Source organism: Malaclemys terrapin, chromosome 9 (assembly GCF_027887155.1).
Source record: "Malaclemys terrapin pileata isolate rMalTer1 chromosome 9, rMalTer1.hap1, whole genome shotgun sequence".
Taxonomy (NCBI): domain Eukaryota; kingdom Metazoa; phylum Chordata; order Testudines; family Emydidae; genus Malaclemys; species Malaclemys terrapin.
Window position 1 is genome coordinate 22,917,850 of NC_071513.1, and position 21,336 is coordinate 22,939,185.

At 43.3% G+C, this 21,336-nt stretch overlaps 1 protein-coding gene across 1 annotated transcript in view; it reads left to right on the plus strand.

The window, feature by feature from the left end:
• Positions 1 to 21,336, plus strand: part of MSN (moesin) — a 74,431-nt gene that overhangs the window by 48,850 nt on the left and 4,245 nt on the right. The window contains exons 3-12 of the mRNA XM_054039126.1: positions 10,918 to 11,013; positions 11,651 to 11,925; positions 12,435 to 12,518; positions 15,390 to 15,536; positions 16,394 to 16,490; positions 17,693 to 17,856; positions 18,406 to 18,536; positions 19,132 to 19,292; positions 19,860 to 19,952; positions 20,838 to 21,071. Of these exons, the coding sequence (XP_053895101.1) occupies positions 10,918 to 11,013; positions 11,651 to 11,925; positions 12,435 to 12,518; positions 15,390 to 15,536; positions 16,394 to 16,490; positions 17,693 to 17,856; positions 18,406 to 18,536; positions 19,132 to 19,292; positions 19,860 to 19,952; positions 20,838 to 21,071 (1,482 nt within the window). The remainder of the gene's footprint in view (positions 1 to 10,917; positions 11,014 to 11,650; positions 11,926 to 12,434; positions 12,519 to 15,389; positions 15,537 to 16,393; positions 16,491 to 17,692; positions 17,857 to 18,405; positions 18,537 to 19,131; positions 19,293 to 19,859; positions 19,953 to 20,837; positions 21,072 to 21,336) is intronic.

Below are 21,336 nucleotides of genomic sequence, written 5' to 3' on the forward strand. Positions count from 1 at the left end.
ACACCCTTCCTTCAATGTTTTTGCTCAAAGTAGAAGTCTAGAAAACCAGTTTGGTTCCCCAAAATCTTATCTCTGGCTTTGTATCCACATGCGCCCTCTCACTGTTCACCATAGTCAAAGCCTCTGTATCTATCATACCACAATAGCACTTCTGATTTATTAGGTCAGACCACAACATTCCTCTCCCATATTGTAAGCACAGCTCTACAAATCTTCTACTTCTTGATAGTAAGAAAAATGGACAGCTCTTCCGTGTACCTCCCAGAAAAATTTCTTATCTATCCTTGATCTGGGCTGCACAGTCCAGTTTACTACATCTACCCTTTGAATTTTATAACCGCTCTAATACCACATCATAATATTGTGTTGTATACTTTCTGGAGAAGACATGGGTATGGGACTCCTAGACCATTATATAGTACAGTATCTGACATATGACGTGAAGAAAGTAGGTACTGTCATAACTACACAATATGGTGAGTGGGAATGTTGGGTCATAATTACATGATGTGTCAATTTGGGGAGGGGGAGGGTAACACACCATCAAAACAGACTGTGCCAGACTTGTGAGCATTTTAAATCCTCTTTGCACAGGTGTATATGACTACAGAATATGTAATGAATCAATAAAGTCCCTAGTCTGAAAACCTAGGAATCCAAAGTTTGGATATTCAAAGACTCAAAAATGTTGACTTTATGATTTTTCACATCTCAGTGTTCTAATTTTTTCTTAAATTGATGAATCTGCAAACATAACTCATTAATTTTTTTTCATTTGAGGATTTTTGACAAACTTGTCAAGTCAAATGGTAACATCCCTGTTTATGTGGAGCCACTTACCTAGTAGGTATGGGAACTGGACTGCCTAAAGGACAGCTGTGTTAACATATCTTGAGCTTCAACTTGCTCATACTGTACAGCTTCCACAAACCTATCCCTGTGGAATGCTTACACAGCCAGTTCAGCACCAAATTAAGAGTCTGAAGGGAGGTGTGTGTACACACACTTACTTCAGGAAGGACTAAAGACCAGAGTACATTGGGTTTGAAGTCTACATGGTTTGAGGTCCAAGTTTTAATAGTTTAAGTCTGCGTGTAACTCCAAAACCAACCACCTAACCTTAAAGTAAACAAAGGTTGTAGGACTCATTTTGAGGACTTGAATATTTTTTTTAAATATAAATAAGTTTCTTAGCAAAGTCAGGTGATTATGGCATGCTTCAGAAAGTTGCATTGTGGAGATGAAAACTTGGCTGGTAACAGAAAGCTGTGAACTCTAAGGAGTGAAGGCTGAAATTTTAGCTTCTCCCTTTTAGCCCTGTGTCTACATCTTATTCAGAGTGCTCAGTCTTTTATGCTCGGCGATGAGTATGTGCTAGCACATACTCAAATGTGGAGCCTATCAAGGCCCATCTCAATGGGGAAAGAGCCTGTACTGAATCACTCCTGTAATGTATTGGATCTTCAGTAGGCTGGTCTTGAGGTGACTCCTGGATTCTAGAGCAATGATGTGATGCTTAAGAACATAAGAATGGCCATACTGGGTCAGACCAAAGGTCCATCTAGCCCAGTGTTCTGTCTTCCGACAGTGGCCCGTGCTAAGTACCCCAGAGGGAATGAATAGAACAGGTAATCAAGTGATCCATCCCCCTGTCGCCCATTACCAGCTTCTGGCAAACAGAGGCTAGGGACACCATCTCTGCCCATCCTAGCTAATAGATAAATTCATGAAGGATAGGTCTATCAATGGCTATTTCCTTTTTTGAACCCTCCTATAGTTTTGGCCTTCATGACATCCTCTGGAAAGGAGTTCCATGGTGTGTGTGTGTGTTGCTATTTTTTTTTTTTTTTTAAGCCTGCCTATTAATTTCATTTGGTGACCCCCCCCCCCCCCCAAGCTAGGATCTTGTGTTATGAAAAGGAGTAAATACCATTTACTTTCTCCATACCAGTCATGATTTTATAGACCGCTATCATATCCCCCCTTAGTTGTCTTTTCCAAGCTGAAAAGTCCCAATCTTTTTAATCTCTCATCATATGGTGGCCATTCCATACCACTAATCCATTTTTGTTGCCCTGTTTCTGAATCTTTTCCAATTCACAGTATTCAAGATGTGAGTGTATCATGGATTTATATAGAGGCAATCTATTTTCTGTCTTCCCCTTTCTTAATGATTCCCAACATTGTTTGCTTTTTTTGATTGCTGCTGCACATTGAGTAGATATTTTCAGAGAACTATCCACAGTGACGCCAAAATCTTTCTTGAGTGGTAACAGCTAATTTAGACCCCATCATCTTATATGTATAATAGGGATAGTTTTCCAATGTGCATTACTTTGCTTCCAAGTCATCTCGCTGACAAACAAGGACTTCAAATAGAAGTAGGAAGAGTCTTGTCTATTTTTTTTTTTTTTTTTTCCAATTTCTTCATGGTTGCTATTAGGGAGCAATAGTTTTAGCCACATCAGTTTAGCAGAGTGAGTAAACAAACCTCCCTAGGGGTACATAGAAAAAACAACTTCACCCTATCAAACGGTTTATGGAATACCTTTTTGCAGGCTTTTGTACTGCACATAAGTAAACTGTGAGGAGCCAGTGGAGGTGCACTTAGCAGTAGCAAAAGTAATCTAATATTTCCTTGAAATATTTGTGGCATTTAAAGGGCTGGTAGAGTGGTTAATGCATTAGCGTCCTAGATTGAAGTTGGCAATGCCTTTTGGTATTAACATAAGGGAAAGATGGGATTCCATGGACACTGTTCATCAGGTCTACCCACCCACCCCAGAATGCATCATCTTTCTGCAGCTATGGGTGGTTGTGGTATTGAAATGTTTTTGGAAATGTGGTTTTGCCATTTACTTCAGGAACCAACTTTATACAAAATTAAACTTTGTTTCCAAAGGGTGACCTGGAGCCAGGAATTGTTTTCTTAGGGGGAAGCCTTGTAGCTGCTCTTGTTCAAACCAGAAAATGAGATTATCCATTTTTCCCTCAAATTGTTCTTGGAGCATGTTACCTTAGCTGTAGATTGGGCCAAGAGAATGAAGTTAGACTAGTGCCAAGCAACATGTATATCTTGCACAAAACCCTTTCTAAAACCTATACTCTGGCAATTCAGAACCTTGGGAGGAGTACTTTCTTTTTTCCAAGGATGGGGAGGAGTGCTTATTAGGTGTCTTCTCAGTAGTCCATGTTTGTCTCAATAAAGGACAGCTGGGCCCTTCTTAGTGGTACACCACTACCTTGATATAACGCTGTCCTCAGGAGCCAAAAACTCTTACCACGTTATAGGTGAAACCACATTATATCAAACTTGCTTTGATCGGTCAGAATGCGCAGCCCTGCCCCCCCAGAGCACTGCTTTACCATGTTATATCGGGTCACATTATATCAGGGTAGAGGTGTATTTGAAGGTTACCCCTAGAATAATGGCTCCTGGGCTGCCTAATTTATATATAATTATGCTTCACTTCTATATGATTCTGGTTCATTCTGTATCATTCTAGAACTCCTCATGGGGGGGGGAGGTGTGGTGTGTTCTTTTTTTTTTTTTTTTTTTTAAAGACTTAAAAAATCAGTCTTAAAGCATATGGACATAAATGTAGGATCTATTTTTGATAGGATGCGCACACATTAGATGTAAGTTTTGTGATCAGGCTGCTTTGTCTGATACACAAGTAATTATGCTTCCAGTCTCTGTAAAATTAAATGGGTCAACATTTAAATGAAACTGGAGGAATAAAACTAGTACAGTGTTAAAAGCAAAAAACTATTCTGAAGGCTGCCCTCACACCCAGGAATTCTAGATAAAAATTTAGAGAGAAATAAAACTTAAGTTTAGATTTGACAGGAAGATGGGTTTTGTAGTTTTATTGGCAAAGAGTAAAAGTTTTTAATGTGACTTTTGTGGGCATTAAACAAATCGCCCCACCATATTGCTACTGCTGGATGTGGTGTTAGGATGTGTGTACTGCTGTGAAGCTAGAATACCAGGGCAAAGGCTACTGTGAAACTAGCCAACTTCATGCATTGGGTAAAGCATTTTGTTCCCTTTTCACAGTATATGAAACAATGATAAACATGAAGGCTTTTCTACATATAAAGCATTTCTGCTAATTAAGTTTCACTATTGCCAAATCCAAACATTTAGTCATGAGTCTGGCCTTCCAAAAATCATGATTAGAGGGGGGAAAATTGGGGTTCTTGGTTTGCTTTTGGAATTTGACGCTTTAGGGTTCCTTTCCTCAAGTTCTTTCTTTGCATCTCTGAGGGCTGAAACTGGTTTTTAAATGAGTGGGGGGGTTTGTCACCATAATTCTGTGACTCAGAGCTTGGGCTTTAAGAAAAACACCATGTTGAGAGACCTGGCAATAAAATTGCATTAGTAACAATGAAGCTTAAAGGAGAGTGCAGATCTGGCTCATGTTGATCCTTGTTCCCAGGGCTTAAATTCTCAGATTATTTCCCAGAGCCCCCTGCACCTCTTTGCCCCCTTCCCCCATTCAGGACTCCAGGTTTCAGTTGCAGGGGGTCCTCAGGGTTTTCAGCCCCACGAGGGAACGTCGCTGCTGGGGCTCTCCCAGGGGGTTAAAAATATTCACCAGAGCTCTGCTCTGGATGGCTCCGGCTGAATTTAAGCCCTGCTTGTTTCTCGTCTGATTTCTGGAAGCTGGGCAGGGTCCCTCCCCTCCCACCCCCCATTCCTCTTCCTGGCCACATATTGTGCATTGACTCCAACCAGAAGTCCAATCAGTAGTAATATCTCTTGACTTGGGAGCCCTAGTAGAAACTACTACTCTTATTTCTCGTCTCTCAGACTGGAGAGAGATCTGATATTCTCTCAAGAAATCTTACTCTCTTGGAAGAGCCTTCATGTGTCTTTCTCGTCTTTGCTCCCTGCCCCCCCCCCCCCCCCAAAACTCTAAAATTAACTTGTTACTTCTGGAAAATGGCTCTGTTTTTTTTCCAATTCAGGATACAAAACCATGAAGAATAGGTAACTTATGCAGGCTGGACAGCTCTTTCCAGTTAGGGAGAGTCTTGTGCTGCTGTCTCTCTATTGCATGCAGAATGTCTGAAGTGAAACATTACCAGCATTTTTTGTTTGTTTAATTTTTTTGTGTGTGTGTCTTGACGATGTTGGTATTTGACCTGCAGTCTTAACTAAGTTACAGCTTTTGTGAAATCTTGTTCAAGTTTCTCCTCCTGGATTGCAAGCCATGGCCATCAGTTTAGATCTTCTTCCAAGAAAGGCTTTTTGTCCCTCATGGTATCATTCCTGATTAGGGCATCTTTTTATTCCATGCTGACTATATAGAGGAAAGGGGAGCTTCCTGCATACATACCACACTTTCCTCTTTAAACTCTCCCCACCCACTGGTGCGTAATATGCCCAATAACCTAAATGACTGAAATGAGGTTGTTTTTCCATTTCTTCCCCCCCCCCCCCCCCACCCACTTAAGGGTAATTGAAGGAAAGAACCCCACTCCCAGAGAAAGGAAGCAAGTAACTTTTTAATTCTTCCAATTGTCTCTGAATAATTTGACAATAGAAGTTAGTGGACCAAATTCTGGTAGTGCAAGCCCATTGCTGGTGGGTTTCAAGGAGCATAATTGAAGGCAGAATGATCCAGTAAGGTGTGGATTTGCCCTAGCTAGTGCCTTTTTTTGTTTGTTTGTTGTTTTTCCTACTCAGACTAGTAAACCATCCACAGAATGGCATCTGTGTAATAACTTGTGTGGCAATAATCCCATGTGAAAAGATTGCGTCCAATTCTCACTATCAAGTTGAACGTAGTGAAAACTGTTAGTGGGTTGCTAGCAGGTGTATCTCAGAGGAACACTTAATACCTTGACCACCTTCCTGCAAAAAATGGGAAGACACTGTAACTTGAGGGCTTTCCTGGGAAGAGATGGTAAGTGATCCAACTTTCTGGTTGCATAACTAGAACCTAACTGTGAAAGGGGTTTAGGGTCAGAGAGCTATTGGGATACTGAGGCATCCCAGGAGAAGTTAGTTTGCTTGTAGAGGATTATCGAGAGAACAGGAATTCTTAAAGTCGAAAGGCGAGCTTAACTCCATGTGTGTGTGGATTTTTTTTTTTTTTTTTTACCTAATTTTTTAGAATTGTCACTCAAAATACTTGAGAATTACTCATCACTGGTGTTGGCCATTTTGATAGTGATATAGAATGAGAAACTGACTGAGTAATGGTGAGAAACTGGGAAATACTTCCCTAATGTAGACGTCACTTTCATGCATATCAGTCAATGGCTTGTTCATACTCGTTTACGAGCACCTTTGGTGGCATATTTAATGCTCTTCAAAGCAGTAGAGAGGGGATGGCAGATGTCTAGATTCACTTTTGGCATTGGGCATGCAGCAAATACAAAATCCCTTGCCTTGTGGTGGTTCTCCAGTAGTCAGAATGCTGTGTCTGGGAGCAGTGCCAAAAACTCAATGGTCTTCTATGTGCATCAGGAGCCTTATAGTGGGCATGTGAAACTGGGATAAGAAGCATTCGGTGTAGCAGGGGACTGAAGAAACTGGTATTGCCCTAGAACAGTGGTTTTCAAACTTTTCTCCTCCTCTGGGGACCCAGTTGAAGAAAGCTGATGCCCGCACCCCAGTGGAGCTGGGGATGAGGGGTTTGGGATGTGGGAGGGGGCTCTGGGCTGAGGCAGGGTTGGGGTATGGGAGAGGGTCAAGGCTCTGGGCTGGGGGTGCAGGCTCAGGGCTGGGACAGGGGATTGGGGTGCACTTACCTTTGGCAGCTCCCGGTCAGCAGCAGCGCAGAGGCAGGCTTCCTGCCTGTCCTGGCACCATGGGCCACATTGTGCCCTAGAAGTGGGCGGCAGCAGTCCAGCTCCTAGGCGGAGGCATGCAAGCAGCTCCCGGCCAATGGGAGTGTGGAGCTGGTGCTCGGGGTCGGGGCAGCACATGGAGCCCCGTGCCCCCCCTCTTCCCCCACCTAGAAGCCGGACCTGTTGCTGGCTGCTTCCGGGGCGCAGCACAGTGTCAGAACTGGTAGGCACTAGCCTGCCTTATCTTTTAATGTCCCAGCGGTGGTGCTGAGCAAGGTGACCTAGTGCCTTGCATGCTGTGACCCAGTACTGGGTCGTGACCTGAACTTTGAAAAACACTGCCCTAGAAGACTTGCATGTGTCTGTAAGAATGTCATTGCCAGTGTGCTAATAGAGATTCACTGAAAGGATGAGTGCAAAGATACCTAGAGTGTGGTTATTTCAATGTAAGGTGGGAAAAGGCTTGAGACCACTCCAATCTGGGATTTACTTGTGGTAGCCCAAGTTTCACTTGATAAACGATGCCTGAGCTAGGGTCTTAAATAGCGCATGCATATAATTTGTGTGTGTATATATGTATGTGTGTGTGTGTGTGTGTGTGTGTGTGTGTATATATATGTGTGTGTATGTATATGCTAGGAAACCATAACTGGAATCTTGAGGATTGCCTGAACTCTCACCGCTTTCCACCATCCTGTAGGCAGATGAAAAATATGGAATTTATGAATAAATTCCTTGTATTGTACTCCAGAGTTCTGTTAGTCAGCCTGACTTAATATTCTGCCTGGTGAGGAGGAAAGATAGTGTTCTCTTGTTCCACTTACTTTGTAAGGCTATAAATAACTTGTGTATATATCTTGTAATACTGCATATGGTGAGCTGTCTTTAAAATTCATTGTCCCTCATCGTCAAAACAACCCTATGCATCTTGTCCCTATGCACCCTCCATTCCTGCTCACTGCCAAGAATTGTGTGTGAGGCCCCACAGGCGAACAGTTCATCAAATCTCCAAATGCTGTATAACCCTTTAACAAAAGTAGATTGGTAATCAGGCTGCTAGCTGACAGGCAGACTCCTAGAAGCTGTAGAAATCAGTCTCTGCCTTGATGATGGTTTTCCCTTTGCCAAGTAGAACAAAAAATAATCTTTAAATGCAGTGGGGAGTCACTTCCCTTTGCATTTGGTAGAGGCTACCAGCATGCACATTCGGTTGGAAAGAGACTTCAGATATGAATGAGTACATACAGCCTGAGCACAGACCTGGTCTAACAAGTCAGAATATGCTTGGCTTTACAGCTCACATAATTCATAGCACTAATTATGCTGCATAGAACCAACCTAGAGTCAGTATAACTTTGCAAAAAAGTTATTTTTCGGGGGGAGAGAGGGAATAAGATTTGTAAAGATACTGAGTTTGCATAGCTGGCTTTCCTTTTTGTCCCATCTGTTGTTGCTGTTGCTATTACAGTTCAGACTTCTCTGCTGTGGAATAAAAGTCCTTTTGTGCTATGGCCTCAGTGTGATGCCATTCGGTTCCTTTTTGGCAGTTCAGCATGCTGAACTCCCAGGCTTAAGCTGTCGGCAAATGAAACTGAGGCAAGCAGACACATGCGGCAGTGGGGGTGAGCCACCATCCTATTCAAATGTTAATGATGCCTGAGAACAGAGCTCTCATTTTAACTGTGTTCCAGACCCCTTCCTTCCCCTGCCCCACACACTTGTAAGCTATATAGCAGCCTGCAGTCTTAAATGCACTTCAGAAAGTCTGTTTAGCAGCATGCATTCCATTGCCTGTGACAAACATTTGCTTATGTTCCTATGACCCACTGTCCCCAGGAGTCTACTCTAAACCATTGGGCCAGTCCCACAACTCTTAAGCAAGTAGTGCTTACTGAGACAAATCCCACTGAAGTCAGAGGGACTGGTGCATAGGGGAGGATTGCAGGGTGTGGCCCAATATTTGTTACTAAGGTTATGTCTACCCTATAGAGGCTATATTGGTGTAATTATGCTGGCATAATCCCACAGTGTAGACACAGCCTACATTGACTGAAGGGATCTTCCTCCTTTCCACCATCCACCTAAACAAACATTGGTAGAGAGGTTGACAGACACATTCTTCCATCAATCTAGCTGTTTTTATACTGGAGGCACTAGATCAGAATAACTGTGTTGGTCAGGAGTATGGATTTTTTTTTTTTTCACATCTGATATACTTGACTTAATTGTAGACCAAGTCTGATAAATACTACTTACCTGTAAACCCCTTTCCCTTTTGCTGTAGGTAGCAAAGCAGTAAGTGGCCCAGCATTGTTCTCAGATCCAGCATTTCTTCTACTCTTACAAGCCTTTGGCCATAAAACCAGTAATACAAAGTTCAGGGTATGCTGCACCCTATAGTGATAAAACAAGATGGAGTGGAGGGCTTCCTAAATATTCAAAGAGGAAGTGATTTGAGAGGGGAGATCACGTCAGCACTGCTCCTCCCTCAACAGATTGTCGAGGCATCAGACACAGAGGCAAGCAGTCAGTCAGAGGGAGTGAGTAAATCTGAAGTCTGACAGGTGGGATAGGGTGAGTGCCTGCAGTCTTGAGACACTTGGATGCAGTGGTGTTAAGGGTCATAATTTTACAGAATTGTTTGAAAGACAGGTGGGTGAAGTCAGCTGGCTAAGAAGCTAGTGAAGATAATGGGGAGAGGGGGACATAACTTTCTGGTTTGCCTGAAGTGTAGAGTACAGATTGGAAGACAGATGACAAAGTTTCAGGAAGGTTGCCTGTGGGGGAATTTTTAGCCTGTAGCATGTCCCTGGCTTATCAAAAAGTTCAGTTCTGTTGCTTTGGCAGTAGCTCGTTTGTTCATGATCACAAATAACTCCCACCACCTGACAGGAAATAGCATTACCACAGTAGTTTTCCACCTCTGGCAGGCTTCTAACACTGAATGCTACAATAGCTTTGTGAAGTCTTCTTTGTTTATATAGCACCAAAAGTGTGCTAGGTGCATGACAGAGAAGAGATCCCTGCATCGGGATATATTTATTGTATTGGTGGCTCATCACTGTCTAAGGGGCATGTTGTCCTGCCTTGCCCAAAGCCGTGCACTTCAGTGGAGCAACTAAACAGCAGGTGGGTGTGGGTAGGCATTATTTACATACAAGGTAGCATGCATTGCAAATCTTAAGGCATGTGGCAGTTAACAGGACTGACTCTCTGGTCCATAGCAGAGTGGTTCATGGTCTGCTCAAAAATAGGACCCTTGCATGTAAAAAATGAGGGATGGTTCTGGAACTAGAGCCAAGACCTATGCTGTCTACTCCTGTAGTATCTGCCATTGCCTTACATGCTGGTTGGGTATCACTCCTTACTGCAGTCTTCCTTGCTCGTTTATGAGAGTGGCTAGTATCTCAGCATTTGCACTGTTGCTGTCCAGGCTGAGACCAGGAAAAGGTAGGGGGTCTAAGATGTATAGCTTCCCACCTGCAAACTCTCTGGAATCTACCTACATACAAGGGAAACCCTGGCCTTTGTGGTGCCAAAATCTTAGTATATCAATAACTTAGGGTTGCTCCATGCTCCAGCTTTTCCCAGCGGGAATCCTGTTTCAGATGGGTTTAGGAGGCATCCGAAATGAGTTTGATAGGTGCTTAGTTCTTAATTGGTGTCAGTCTTAATCAGAAAACTATTGTACAACTGGCAGCCTTCCCTCAGGGAGGGAGAGTGAGGGGGCATGTAAGAAGATGCAGCAGGGTGGTAGTGATCTGTACCAGCAGAGCTGCATAGGGCATTCTGTTACTACCTGCCTCAATTTGGCCTACCCTAATTGCCAAATTTGAGGTAGGGTGATGGTAAACTTTTTAGGGGACCCCCCCCCTCTCTGTTTATAAAGGACTTGTAGAAGTGGTATGACGTGTGTGTGTGTGTGTGTGTGTCCGTTCCTCCCGCGCCCCCATCCCCATAGTCAAACCAACTTTCACCTGTTATTAGATTCTTTTCTAAACTTGCCTACCTTATACTACATCACCCCAACACGTTCCCAGATAACCAGTGAGCCCATGAACAGTCAGTTGTGGCAGTTACTGATGCGCACACTGCTCTGTTTTTCTTTTCCAGGTTGTGAAGACAATTGGGCTGAGAGAGGTCTGGTTTTTTGGACTTCAATACCAGGACACCAAGGGCTTCTCAACATGGCTGAAACTCAATAAAAAGGTATATACCTCGTTATCCAATTTGTACACTTGATAATTTAGAGCATTTGTTTTAACCATTCTTTTCTGGACTCTTGCCCTCAGCTGGATGGGATGCTCAGATCCTCACACTCCTGCCTTGTTCTTGTATGCTGCTCTGAATAGTGAACCTTGATATTTATATTATATACTTTTTTTTGCTAGTCTGCGCTGGCTGTTCCAGAATAGCTAGGTCTACAACATACAGCTGTGCCAGCCAATCTGCTGTTCCTGGCCTGCAGTTATCCTATGCTTTATTCAGGCAGATCTAATGTGGTGGATCAAGGAAGAGACTTTATCCATGTGTAATACATCTGGTGAATAAGACTCCTGGTGTGGTGCCATCCCTAGGAAACACTGTGGTGCATGACTTACTGATAGGTTCACAATAGCATTTGGCAGCTGCTAAACAAATGAGAAATCTTGGCTAAACTGGACCAACTCAGCAGTTTGCAATGAATTGCTCAATGGGAGGATACTTTATGCTTTTTTGCTTTGTGTGTCAGAAGGGAAGTGTTTTTGAACATGCCTCTGTCTTTCTTACTCCCTTTTTATTACAAACTGCTCAACTCAGCCGGCAGGCTAGCTCTAAAACTGGATGGTGCCATCTCTCACTCCAGGTGACTGCACAGGATGTGCGCAAGGAAAGCCCGCTGCTCTTCAAGTTCCGTGCCAAGTTCTACCCAGAGGATGTGTCCGAGGAGCTGATTCAGGACATCACGCAGCGCCTCTTTTTCCTCCAGGTGAAGGAGGGCATCTTGAATGATGATATCTATTGCCCTCCAGAGACTGCTGTCCTTCTGGCTTCCTATGCCGTCCAATCTAAACATGGAGACTTCAACAAGGAGCTGCACAAGCCTGGCTATCTTGCTGGTGACAAACTGCTCCCTCAAAGGTATGCAGCCTTCACCAGCCTCAGACCTTCCAGCACCATGAAGTGCACAAGTGCTATATTTACTATAGCTTCACTTACTCTGGCTTTTTGCCTGTTTTGATTTTCTCAAATCCTCTTAATTATGATGGGGTGTGCAGGGTGCATCTTTCCATAAGAACAGGGCTGTTGCACTTCCTGCACCCCTGTCTATTCTCCCTGGGAATTTGCATTTTTGAAGAGCGCATTGAAACTCAGTATAAAAATTCAGTTAGAAACTTAAATTTCTGGGAATAATTGAAGATATCTGAGCAACAGAAATAAGGGGGGAGCAAAGGGGAGTCCATTTTGGCACTGATTCATAAATGGGTATGATGGTACAAAAATATTCAGGGCTCCTGTCACATTACGCTGTAGTCTGGCTATGTGGATGTGTTGTTCATCATGCCAAATTGTTTCTTAGAGCATTTAATTGGCCTTTCAGTCCCTTCTTTCATACTGACAGGATCTTGCTGCGCTTTTTTCCTTTCTAGAGTTCTGGAGCAACACAAACTCAATAAAGACCAATGGGAGGAGAGGATCCAGGTGTGGCATGAGGAACATCGGGGAATGCTCAGGTAACTGATCAAGGTTTGATCTCACTCTGTTAGATTAGTATGGTCCTACTACATAGTAGTTCTCAACTTCTGTAGATAAGCTTTGTGTTTAAACAAAAGCTCATCCTAGGGCAGAAGCACTGTTAGCACTGTTCCAGCCATCTTGCTGAAGAATAACTACAATCTTGTCTGTCTCAGTCAGTATTGGTTAGCAAGTGTACAATCACTTTTTAGCAAAGTGAAACTGAACTTTTTAAATGGTTGCATTATAAGAACACCCAGACTGGATCAGGTCCATCTACCTCAGTATCGTGTCTGACAGTGGCCAGTGCCAGCTGCTTCAGACAGAATGAATAGCACAGGGCAATTTTGAGTGATTCATCCACCTTGCAGTCCCAGCTTCTGGCAGTTGGAAGTTTAGGGACCTTGTCAAAGGTTTTCTGAAAATCCAAGTATACTATATTGCTGCCTCACCCTTGTCTGTGCTTGTTGGCTCCCTCAAAGAATTCTAATAGATGGAGGCATGATTTCCATTTACAAAAGCTGTGACTCTTCAACACACTGTTGAAGAATGTGTCTGATTCTGTTTGTTATAGATGCAACCAATTTGCCTGGTACTGAAGTTAAGCTTACCCTGCCTGTAATTGCCAGGATTGCCTCTGTAGCTTTTTTTAGTGTTTAAATTAACTACCCTCTAGTCATCTGGTACAATAGGTTATGTATCACAGTTAGTAGTTCTGCAATTGCGTATGAGGTCTTTCAGAATTCTTGGAATACCATTCGTCATGGTGACTTACTGTTTAACTTGTCAGTTTGTTCCAAAACTACTTATTGACACCTTGATCTGGGACAGTTGCTCAGATTTTTCTCTTAAAAAGAATGGTTTGGGTGTGGAGATCTGCCAAAGATCCTCTGCAGTGAAGACTTCAAAGAATTATTTAGCTTCTTCACAATGGCCTTGTCTTCCTCGAGTGCTCCTTTAGCATGTCAGTCGTCCAGTGACTTTAGCAGGTTTCCTGCTTCTGATGTACTTGGCAAAAAAAAAATTTTGTTGGTGTCTTTAGCTAGTTGCTCTTCAAATTCTTTCTTGGCCTGCCTTTATACTTGGTTGTCAGGGTTTATGCTTCTCTCTTTCTCAAGAGAATGAGTTCCAAACTTTTTTAAGGAATGTCTTTTTGCCTCCAACCACCTCTTTTACTCTGTTTAGCCATGGTGGCATTTTTTGGGTCCTTTTTTTAATTTTGGGGTATACGTTTAGTTTCAGCCTGTATGGTGTTTGTTTTAAATGGTTTCCATGCAGCTTGCAGGCTTTTCACCCTATTAATTTCCATTTAACGAAAGTGAGGAAGTTTGTACCATTTTTCATTCGTTCATTTGTTTGTATTCCTCGTCCCTGCCAAGAATGTTAAACTTAATTACATTATGGTCACTATTACTGAGTACTTCAGTTACCTCTTTTTGACCAGATCCAGTGGTCAACTTAGGACTAAATCAAGAATTGCCCCTCCTTTTGTGGGTTACAGCAGTGGTTCTCAATGAGGGGGCCATGAGAGTTTCAGGGGGTCTGCCAAGGAGGGCCAGTGTTTGGTTTTCTGCCCTGGGCTCCAACGAGTCTAAGTCCCACCTCATGGGGCTGAAGCTTGGGGCCCAGGGCCCTGGCATCTGGGGCCGAAGACGAAACTTGAGCAACTTGGCTTCATGGGGCCACGTATGGCATGTGGCCCCAGGCAGCTGCCCTGCTTGCTCCCCCCTAATACTGGCCCTGGCTTTTATATGCAGAAAACCTAGTTGTTGTTGTGGCACAGGTGGACTGTGGGGTTTCTATAGTATGTTGGGGGGAGGAGGGGCTCAGAAAGAGAGGCTGGGAACCCCTGGGTTTCAGGACCAGCTGCTCCAAGAAACAGTCATTTAATGGGTCTAGAAATTGTATCTCTGCAACTCTTCCTGAGGTGATACATGCCTAGTCATGGGAATAGTTGAAAACACCCAATATTATTGTTTGCAGCCTTTGTAGCATCTCTAATCTCCCCAAGCATTTCATCATCATAGTGAGGAGAATGGCAGTAGGAATAGAACATTCTCGTATTGTTCAGGCATGGAATTTACCATAGAATCTCAATGGAGACAGTTTAGTTCATTTTAGGATTTTTACTTTGCCTCTGTCGCATAGTGTCACTCCCACACCAGCATGACCTACTTTCATTCCTATATTTTGTACCTTAGTATTACTGGGTTCCATTAATTATCCTTCCACCAAGTTTCCACAACGCCTATTATATCAGTATCCTCATGTAATGCCAGGCACTCTAGTTCATCCATATTTGTATTAGACTGCTAGCATTTGTGTGTATATAAGTAGGGCCGGCTCTGGCTTTTTTGCTACCCCAAGTGCAAAAAAAAAAAAAAATCGGGGCAGCCAGAACGGCAAAGCCAAAAAAAAAAAGAAACCTGGGGCGCGGCCAGAGCAGCAGAACCTGAACCCGCCCCCGCCCCCAGCACGAGCTTGTTCGGCTGCTGCCTGGAGCCGGCCTTGTATATAAGCACTAGTATATTGTCAATGTTCAATTGCTTGCCTTCATGTGTTATTTAAATGGGATTTTTCTTAAAAAATTTGCCTGGTTCTCACTGCCTCCTACATCTGCTTTACCAACTTCTTTCCTGTCTCTTTACTAGGACATAGTTATCCCTCTAATGGAAACATCCCACCTGAACCATATGCTCCTCTTGGCTTTTGCCCAGCCCTTAGTTTAAAAAATCCTCTCTGCATAGTCGTGCTCTGAGACATTGTCAAACTAGTTGCCACTAACCAATCAATTGACAAGGCAGTAAATTCTCTATTTTTGGCGTATCTGGTTTCAAATATGAATATCTGCTCTCCTTTGTATGCTTTAGGGAAGATTCCATCTTGGAGTACCTGAAAATTGCACAGGATCTAGAAATGTACGGCGTGAACTACTTCAGCATTAAGAATAAGAAGGGCTCTGAACTCTGGCTAGGTGTTGATGCTCTCGGACTCAACATTTATGAGCAGAATGACAGGTAACAAAAGGACATCTCTCAGTTCACTGCCCCCTCTCTTGTGACCCTTCATTCCACAGTGCGGATACAGCTAACACAGAAACTTCCTTCTCCAAAGCAAAAGAATACTTTTAAGAATCGGGTTTTTGGACCAGATAGCTGTTCCTCACTCATCTACACAGGAAGGTGGTTCAGTTTGTTGGGATGATGCTATTTGCAGTCTGCAAACTCCTCCAAACCACGTCCTCATGTGGCTCTTGGCAATGTCCTTGACCTAAATCTTGTGATTTAGTACTCTGGATCTCTTGCATAAGTACAACTGTTCACTATCATGGGGTCGATAGGCCAAGAAACTGAAATTAGGCATTGATCAAATCCCATTAAATAAGATTTGCTTAAAGACTAAGCCTTCAAATCTTAAGGAAAGTCTACGCTGAAACACTGCAGCTGTGCCACTGTAACACTTAAGTGAAGACTGTGGGAGAGCTGCTCCTGTCAGTGTAGTTAATCCACCTCCAAGCGGCAGTAGCTATGTCAACAGGAGAAGCTCTCCTGCTGATACCATGTGGCCTATGCCAAGGGTTAGGTTGGTATAGCTACATTGCTCAGGTGTGGATTTTTCAGATAAGTCTCTATAGTGTAGACCTGGCCCCACTTTCTCTAATGGGGGAGAGGGGTTGAAAAGCTGGCAACTCCTGCTCTTATATTGTTTTTTACATGCCTCTTCATTCTTGTTTCTGGCATTGGCTGGAACTGGGAATTACTGAAATACTCTTGAGAGCCAGGTTGGGTGAGATTTCCAGCCCAGTGTTGTAGACTAAGAATTTGAGACACCTTGGGGTAGCTTCTACTAAAAACTCCTTTCTTCATTATTGCAGGTTAACACCAAAAATTGGATTCCCTTGGAGTGAGATCAGGAATATCTCATTCAATGATAAGAAGTTTGTTATCAAGCCCATTGACAAGAAAGCACCAGTAAGAAACAGTACTCAAACATAAATCTTTAGCGTTTTATATGTAGAGTTGAGCTCTACATCTTTTACACATTTAAATAAAACCAGTCTAGTCCATTCCAGTATCTTCTGTTGGTATCATAAGGCATCCACATATTGTCAAAGAAATACCTCAAGCATTGCAGAGCAGGCTTAATAGTAGTAAGTGGGTTGGCAGGGGGAGGGGGTTTATACAATAGCCATTTTGTATAGTTGTCCACTTCTGATTTGGTGACTGGCTGTCTTACACAGAGAGAAATCTCAGCAGTAATTTCTTCCTTCTTCTTTGCACTTCAACAAAGAAGAATCTTAAGATTTCTGATAACCCAAACAAATCCCCGTTCATTCTGGAAAACCCCAAAGTAGAATGCATTTCTAATCTATGCAATTCAGGAAAAAATGAAATCAAGCTGTAGCTCCTTGGCTTCCCCATATACCTATTTATATCTTCTACTTTCCTTCCCTGGATGAAGCTACTGCTGCTTGGAAACCACCTTGCAGCTGTTGTACCTCATTCACACAATGAAAATACATTTCTTCCCCTTTTCTGGCATAAGAGGAAACCTGTTTTTTTCACATGTCGGCCAGAACATTACAATCCTAGTTGAATAGAAACAGTCGGGGTGTGAAACCTTATATGATCCATAAAACCTAACAACTTTGTAGAATGTCTCAGAATGTAGAAACTCTTCCTTAAAACCAGACACTGAGGCTTGATAGAGGAATGCTTTAACTGAGTGAGTATTTCTGCACTGCATGTGTATCCACACAACTGAAAATCCAGTTCTGGTATGCACTAGGCAGAACATAAGCCCTGATGATTTTCTGAGATCAGAGACTTGAACTGCACCATATATCACTGGGAATCCCAGGAAAACTGGCAACTATGTAGCCTCCTTGTAATCTCCAAAATGTGCTTGTGGGGATACTCCTGTATGAGTTCTGTCGATCTTCATAATCTAAACCGACTGTTTAGTACTGCTAATTCAAGGCGCCTGACCCATGTCATCAGGCACCTGTCTGTGCTTGGTATAGGTGTTTGAAATCTGTTTTTTATTATTGATAATGGGCTCCCTCAGACACTTGACATTTCTTTTATGTGCAACGCTATTATTGGATACAGAGGTATGTTTGGTGCATGCTCAGGGAGCAATGAGTCTAACGTGGTCTCCCATCTGTCCCAAGGACTTTGTATTCTATGCCCCACGATTACGGATTAACAAGCGAATCCTGGCGCTGTGCATGGGAAACCATGAGCTCTATATGCGCAGACGTAAACCAGACACCATTGAGGTGCAGCAGATGAAGGCACAGGCTCGGGAAGAGAAGCATCAGAAACAGATGGAGAGGTGGGTACTGCAGGGCTCTGAGTAACTAACTAGTGTTTTTGAGTCCACTGTTACACTGATTAACTGGAGCAGAAAGGAATATGCTTTAACCTAAAGAGATGATATAGATGGCACCCCTTATAAATATGACCGTGTGTAGGACTACCTTGGGCAGCTCTCAAAGCATTTAAGATTCAGAATCCTATTGATATGAATAGACCTGAATGATGACTCTAAAGGCTCTATTTCAAATAGGTGACCTAAACAGGGCTGTCGCTTGACCTGTGTAATTTGTACAAATGAGAACCTAACTGACACCGTTAACGAATGTTTGCAGTGGTATTGTCAGGGCCAGTCCTGGGACTGGAAGAAAAGCTGTCTGTCTGTGTGTCTCTCTCTCTCTCTCGGAAGTTGGTCCAATGAAAGACATTACTTCACCTATCTTGTCTCTCTAAAGTTCACTAAGTCAGTTGCTGCTTGCATGCTCATAGGCCTTCTATAATAAAGTACTGATGTCTTTGAATTGTGGTTCAGATTTAACTGCTGTACTGTAATTTTTCCCCAAATCAGAGCTCTGCTGGAGAATGAGAAGAAAAAGAGGGATTTGGCAGAAAAGGAGAAAGAAAAGATTGAGCGTGAGAAGGAAGAGCTGATGGAACGACTCAGACAAATTGAGGAGCAAACCAAGAAAGCTCAACTAGGTATTAGGAAATGTGCATTGGGAGAGACTGGAATAGTCTGGTTCTATAGGGCCTTCATTTAAATAAAAAAAAAAAAAAAAAAAAATCCACAATTACCTACCCCACCAACCATCTTATTTCCTTGAGCTACATAATCACATGGTGCTCTGGTTCAATTGGTGTTGATGGAAAGCCTTTTTCTGTGGTACCCCAAGGGGGCAGGTACAAGAGACTTCACAGATAACTTTCCTGTCCTTTTCCTGAACTCTTACCACCTTGAATGGTGGTAAATGTGGTGCTGCCAAAGCAAATTGCTGTATATTTATTTGCTTCTTGGTTTAAAACCCCCACAAAAAAACCCCACGAGCTTGAGTTGTCTGGTGCAAGATGTAATTTGGGGTAGGACAATGCAAAATCGGGCTGTATATGCAGTATATTCCTAACTATCCTGTTCACCAGTATTTACTCCCACTTGTTTACACACCTTCCTGTGTTGGTGGTGAAGGGAAAGTGCATGTCTGTCATGGGGAAGGAAGCTTGCTTTTCTGCACGGATTCTGTGCTCGGAGGATCAGAAAGAGATCATCTTTGCCTCATACTTTTTGTCCTTGCTTCAGAATTGGAAGAACAGACCCGCAGGGCATTGGAGCTCGAGCAGGAAAGGAAACGAGCCCAGGAGGAAGCAGAGAAGCTGGCTAAGGAACGCAGAGAGGCAGAGGAGGCAAAGGAAGCCCTGCTGAAAGCATCCCATGATCAGCAAAAGACCCAGGAGCAGCTGGTAAGCAGCTCTCCTGAAAGCTTAGCAGTGGGGGAATGGTTTTACTGGAGTGCTGGCCTCAACTGGGTGAATTATGTAGTCTAGTTGTAGCTGTAGCAGGGGCATAAGCTACTATCTAAAGAAACTTAATTGCCTTTTTCAGAAAAATGCTGGTGTTTTACTGTGGCCTCTATTTGAGCTGCTTTTTGTATGTAGTGACTGATGGAGAATACCTTCCAGTAAAGCCCATATATGTGCTAACTAGTCAAGCTGGGTACGGAGAGAGCAACTTCATGGCCTTGTTCTAGAATTCTTAGAATTAAGGGCAGAAAAGGAGGGAAAGACCAAGCCAAGACCCACAGCTACAAGGTGGGCATAAGGCAACTAGCAATGTATCCATAAGTGGCTTTAGGTATCTTTCCCTTGCATCACTGGAAATCTGGCACCAAAAAAAAATCTTCCCCTTTGGTCCTAGTCCTCTTTTATCAGTGTGGAAATGGAACTTCCAGGTTACTGGGGTGTTATGGGCCTAATATCAGAAGGGAATTGGTTTTCTCTCCTACTAAAAATAACCTATTACTTCCACAGGCAGCTGAGATGTCAGAACTCACATCCAAAATCTCACAGCTGGAAATAGCCAGGCAGAAGAAGGAGAGCGAAGCCTTGGAGTGGCAACAGAAGGTATCAATGGAGCCTAAATACAAAAGTATAGCTTTGGGCTTGGCACAGCATTCCTCTTCTTACTGGGGACTGGTCTGACCCTCTGACCATGTCATGCCATTGCCACAAGTCCTTTACCATGCAGAGAGCCCTTTAACAGAAAGGAGGGAAGCCAATGTGTGGTAAAGCTATGTTGCCTCCAGTTATCAATTTACCAATTATTTCCTAGTTCACCTTGCTAAACCAGTTTTTGGTTCAAAAAGTGATCAGAGCAACTTATGCAGGTAAAATCCAGTAGTTGCATGCAGCTCCAAATTCATTCAGTGTTCCTAAAGTGAATTTATTCAAAAGAATAAGCAGAAAATGTCCACCTTGCAACTTAAATGGACAGATCTGGGAATTATCCTGTGGGCAGACTTCCAAAAGATGGGCACATTTTACACCCTTATTCGTGCCTAATTTGTGTGCAGACTGTGTAGTTGCACATGCCTAGGGTTAGTTAAGGTATGAGTATACACGGTGCAGGATTTACAGGTGCAGGTTGGGTATCTGAATACCTAAAATGCATACAAGGGTGTGCAGCTGTGCACACATTTGTAGAACTCTGCAGTACACACATGGCTGCCCAGATTATCTAACTTGCCTTTAGTTACTGCAAATAGGATATAACTCACCTATCAAAACTCTGAGGTTGATGACCATCTTTTAACTCCACTAGTGTATGATGGTGCCTGGACAGTCTGTGAATTCTCTTACTTGAAAGCACTTCACCCAAAGGGGTTATGGACATTCTGAAAGACATCTGAACCCAGATGTCCCCTCTTTTGGGTCCCTTGGACTGTAAGGGAAGCCTTTGAAATGAGTCTCTTTCCCGCTAACCCACTGAGGGATGTTGCCCTCCTGCAGGCTCAGACCGTACAGGAAGACCTAGAGAAGACCAAAGAGGAACTGAAGACTGCCATGAGCACCCCTCACGTCACTGAACCCATGCAGTCTGAGAACGAGCATGATGATGAACAGGATGAGAACGCTGCGGAGGCCAGTGCAGAACTGAAGGCAGATGCCACCATCAAGGACCGCAGCGAGGAGGATCGCACCACTGAGGCGGAGAAGAACGAACGGGTTCAGAAACACTTGAAGGTAATACCGGGGGTGGGGTCGGGGATATCTGCTGCTTCTGGGCTGCCGTTTCCTTCTTCCCTGCCATGCTCAGGCAGCTGTAGTGGGGACTAAATGCATCTACTGAGGAGTAGGGTGCCACAATCTCATCAATTCAATACATAGCAAGATGTAGGGAGAGTGGGGGAGAAGCTTGCCCCTCCCCCACCCACTCCCATCCAATAACCATTCAAACCTCTTGCCAGTGAAGAGTACTCGTGTATTGCCAAGAAAAGCATCTGTCCAA